The 4896-nt window shown below is 52.6% G+C and overlaps 1 protein-coding gene across 1 annotated transcript; it reads right to left on the bottom strand.

The window, feature by feature from the left end:
• Positions 1–277: 277 nt before the first annotated feature.
• Nppc (natriuretic peptide C) lies at positions 278–4448 on the bottom strand. The gene is made up of 3 exons (XM_057762735.1): positions 4244–4448; positions 3563–3873; positions 278–733 (listed from the first exon to the last, which is right to left on the bottom strand). Exons 1-2 carry the CDS (start codon positions 4331–4333, stop codon positions 3583–3585), a joined length of 381 nt encoding a protein of 126 aa, XP_057618718.1. The 5' UTR covers positions 4334–4448; the 3' UTR covers positions 278–733; positions 3563–3582.
• Between the last annotated feature and the right edge of the window lie 448 nt (positions 4449–4896).

Here is a 4896-nt window from a genome sequence, read left to right as displayed (position 1 = left end):
GCCCAGTTCTGAAAGACCAACTTCAGTGGCTAGATGGGCAGATAGGGGGTGGAATCTGCACTTCACCAGGTTCCCTAAGGGATTCGGACACAGAGAAACTTCTAGTCGACGACCTGACTGACAGAGCTATTTGGAGGCAAATGCCTGGTCTTACATACTCCCTCTGCTCAGCCTAATTTTTGAAATAAAAAGGAATGAATAAATAAAGACAGTTTTCAAGATGTTCATGGAATGGCTTTTCTTTTTTTTTTACATTTTTTTTCAACTAGTTAGGACAAAAACATTACAATGGTTGGCTTCTTTCATTTAGTTACATAAATAAAATTTTTATAAATATCTCTTTATAAACAATATAAATAGCTTTACAACATAAATACATTTATGCATGACGTGAATTTACAAACAGCAATGTTTTACAGCTGGTTTTGTCAGTCACTTTAAAAACTGTCCCTTGTCATCAAGTCGGTGTAGGAGTGTGTGTTTCATGTATATAATATATATATATAATATATAACTTTTTATTTTTCATTTTCAAAAAAAAAAAAAACCCAAACAATAAAATCATCCCCTCCCCTCCCCAAATAATAATAAAACAGCTGGTGTTGTGTATTGCCAGTACCAGGAGGAAAAAAAAATAAAAAGAAATGTAAAAGCCACATTGCGTTGGAGGTGTTTCCAGATGCTGGAGGCGGATGACCAAGGATGACCTCAGAGCCCGGAGCAGTTCCCAATCCTGAAACACAAAGTGGACACAGGACGCTCAGCTCTGACCTCTTAACTGAAAAAGGCCAACTTACAGGGTCGTTCTAGAACTTTCCCCGTTTCTTACAGTAGCATGAGACAAAGCATTTGAGCCTTTGATCTACAAGTCCTTGATTGGCACCGGCTGGCCCAGCACAGGTGGAGCCATAACGCCGGCCAGACACGCCCCCCCCCCCCTTCCCCAAGTTCTAACTATAGGCTTTGCTCTCGGCAATGAGTGAGACACACTGAGGAATGGTGGGGCTCTTTTCCGGCTCAGTTTTTGCTATAACGCAAACCCTCAGGCCGTTGCTTTCATCTGGTTTTGGGTCTGCTTGGCCGCGTAGGGGCAAAGAAAAGAATATCTCAAGGTGTGTGCGGGGTGTCCTATTCTGAGCTCAAATCCTTGCTTAGATTTGGCTTCCCAGATGGCCCTGAGTCGCTTTGAGCTCACCCATAAAATGGATAATAGCCACCTCTCAGAGTTGGCGCTGGGATTCAACAAAGGGCCACATATTAAGCTTCGGCAGTGTCTGGGTCACAGCTACCCAACAGCAAAGAGCGCTTCCTTTCCTAGCTAGCCGGTCTCAGAAACTGGTTGCTTCCAGGAATGAGCAGCCATGCTGGACTGGTGCGGTTTGAAGGATGAGTTAGGCGATGAGCGCTGTACTCGGTCCCTACCAGTGGTGGCGCTAGTGCTCTGTGTTCTGAAAACAGGCAGCCATGCAGGGCCCTCCTAAAGGACGGCACTCACAAAGGGACCAGGGCAATTCTCCCTAACTGGCTTCTCTGCCTGTGTTTCAAGTGTGATGTTCCTGAGTCCCAGGGGCAAAGTGTCCATTGAGGTCTTGGCCACACCCGAGTCTCTGTCAATAGTATAATCAAAACCTTTAACCATCAGCGACAGTCATTATGATGGTGCGTGGGGCCAAAGTGGAGACATGATCACAGCCTCGGGACTTCTCGTCAGGACGAAGAATGAGCCTTGCGCTCTTCCTAGAGACCAGGTGCACCTCACTGGTCTGTTCCACCAGGAGACTGCAGGGTTGGGAGGGGGGATCTCTCTGTCCTCTCACTGGGGCTGGGATAGAGAAGGCTAAGGCTTCTCTATGTTCATTTATGCCAGGAGAACTTCTAGGAGGCTGTTTACCTGCCCTGGCCAATGGGTCCAGAAGCCTTAATTGTCTCGATTTCCCTCCATAACATTTCTCACCACCCTGTGCCCATGGATGCCCAAGACTAAAGCCAAGGCACCTTCAGGGAGTCACATCTCAGGCACTCACCCAGAGGTGAACTGACTCTAAAGTCCATTCTTGGCACTTAAAATCACAAACTGAAAATCCAAGTCCTAAAATTCCATCTCTTAGGTATTCCCACAGAAGGCGCCACAGTGGTAGCTTCAAGACTTGCCCATAAGTACCAGGATCAGTTCTCTCCCCAAATAAAGGAGAGTAGAGATCCCAACACCCTGCAGAACAGGAGCAAGGTATGAGGGGGGCTCAAGACTGGGTGCAGAGGAGAGGGCCAGCTGAGACCCAGAGCCAGGGGCACTTGGCGGAGCTGCTAAACTGGGCATGTGTTTTTCTGGTCGCTGGCCAATATTTCAAGATCCTTACTGGGTACGATGTGGGTTCCTGAGGGTCTGCCCCTTAAGCTACTTGCAAATTAATATGGGGGCACAAACAAGTTCATAAAGCACCGTACTTCTGTACAAGTCTCTCATGCTGTAAATAAGGCTCCTGTGAAATGCTTGGGAGGTATTCCTGTTCCCTATGGGAAAAAGACTGGCCACCGGCCTCTAGGTTAGGGAGAGCAGCCTCAGCCACAGGGTATGGGGCAAGCAATGGAAGCTGGTGAGCAAGAGCCAAAGCTAGGAAGCAGTAGGGGCCCTCCTGGGAAGCAGTTATCTAAGTGAGGTTCTGTCCTTCCACATCATCAGGGATGGAGAGCAGGAAACAATCCAGGAGGGTCTTTAAGTCACTGAGCAGCCTCAGATGGGGATGTTGGAAGTGGAGGCCGCCAGAGACAGCCCAGAGCACAATGTGGGCGGGGGTCAGGGTTGGAACTGAACTCATTTAGGACATGCTGAGTTTGAGGTTAGGGCAAGAAATAAGATTTAGCTTGTTCCTTTGCCTGTCTTGAAACAGGGTCACAAGCCCCAAGGGTTCATCTCGGGAGCCCCAGGGCTGCTACAACAGGACCCTGGATAGACCAGTTTGCCCACAGTTGGGTTTAGAGCAGGGGTAAGATTCAGAACGCCCCAGGCAGAAAGGTGTCTTGCTGCTGCCCACGGAAGCTCTTCTCTCCTCTGTGAGGAGCGGACATGTCTACGTGCCTGCCTCACTTCAGGGACACCAGGAAGGCGTTCGTTCTGTCACTTGACAGCCCGGCTGCCAACAGAGCTGGCAGATAAATTTACTCTGGACTGGTGGAACACCTTTCCCTTGCTTTTTCCGGGATCTCTCTAACAATTACCCAGTTGGCCTGTGGTCCAGGGTGGGGTTGGGGACTCGGCCTATGCTAAGCCCGTTTCTGCGTTTCTAGAGGAAGCCAGCCAGGTCCTCTAAGGCGGAACCCGATCTATGACCTTGTTTATGTTCTCTGACCACTTCATTTTCCTAATCTGTAAAATGGGATACGCGAGGTAGCAGGCAAATGTCTAGCTTACACTTGATCCCATGCCCGGATCGGTTGGGGGAAGGTCACAGCGCACAAGGATCAGGGAGGAGGAAATCAAACCGCTTACGCTAGGCAGTGATAGGGCTAGGTTCTCCCTGGTGCAGAGCTAGGCGAGCTGGGAAAGTCTCATGGTATTACTCACCGCCGCCAGGGGTCGCTGCACTAACATCCCAGACCGCTCATGGAGCCGATCCGGTCCAGCTTGAGGCCAAAGCAGCCTTTGGACAAGCCCTTCTTGTTGCCGCCTTTGTATTTGCGCGCGTTGGGGTGCTCGTGCAGAAGGCGGGCCCAAGCAGCCCGGGACTTGGTGTCCACGCGCAGGTCCCGGAGCAGTCGCGATCGGTCTCCCTTGAGATTGGCGCCTCCGCCGCCTGGAGTCTTGTCACCCTTTTTCTGATTGCCACCAGCTGCCTGGGGCTCCGCCAGCTCCTCCCCTGGAGGGGTTCGCGGGCCCTGTAGGAAAAAAGAGTGGGCAGGTGAAAGAGTACACGGATGTAGCGCAGGTGACTTTGGCGGGCCCCAGAGTGGAGTGGCCCTCCCCAGCCGTGAGCGCGCCCCCACGATGTGGAACAGCTGAGTCCAGCATCCACCTGCCACGCAGCCCTTGCTCCTGCTCCTTCGGGGAGCCCCTTGCCCTTCCCGTACCGCTTGTCCTGCTGGGCACATTGGGGACACTGGAGATGTGCATGACATTCTCCAGAAGCTGAGGAATGAATCAGAGAAGTCCTAGCTTTGTAGGCACAAGTCCGAAGGGTCTTCCTTTCCTGCGCGCCGCATCCTCCCACGCCCCTCACAAACCAAGTGTTCCCGCAATTGCACCCACCTTCGGTGGCGTCCCGGGCTTGGCCTCGGAGAGCCGGAGTGAGAGTAGCGTTAGCAGCAGGGCACAGGCGATCAGCTGGGAGAGGTGCATGGTGCCGATGAGGCCGATGGTGCAGTCTGCAGCTGGGACGGCCGGTGAGCAGTCCGGCAGGCGGATGCGGAGCAGGCTGGCTAGGCGAGCGCGGGTCCCACTGCTGCACGGCGCCGGCTGGGTGCGCTCTGAGCCCGTGGCTCGGCTGGTGCCTTTATAATCCAACCTGCCGCTGATGTCATCTTCCCGCCCACCGGGCAGCCAGGGCCAATGGCACAGCGCACGAGGCCGAATCGACGGCCGGGAGGGGGGCGCGGGGGCTCCCCCTCTGCCCCCACCCACATCCCACCTCCAAAGAATCCCGCAGCTCGGCCGGCTGCGCTCAGAGCCACAGAGCGGCGCGCAGAAGAGAATTTCATTTGTAGAATGAGCTCGCTCTAGTCCTCAGGCTTCTAGGCGTCCAGTGCGCTGTGTACCGACTGGGTCTTCACCGCGCGACCTGTTCCTAGTATGCATCTATACTACTCTTGCAGGTGCAAAGGCTTAGAAGAAATGTCCTTTATGCATAATTACACAGGTAGAAAGTTGGTGCAGCCTGAAATCAAAGTAGATTCCTCTGTTTC

Source organism: Chionomys nivalis, chromosome 2 (assembly GCF_950005125.1).
Source record: "Chionomys nivalis chromosome 2, mChiNiv1.1, whole genome shotgun sequence".
NCBI classification, from domain to species: domain Eukaryota; kingdom Metazoa; phylum Chordata; class Mammalia; order Rodentia; family Cricetidae; genus Chionomys; species Chionomys nivalis.
The sequence above is the reverse complement of the archived record's forward strand: the minus strand, read 5'-3'. Positions and strand labels throughout refer to the sequence as shown.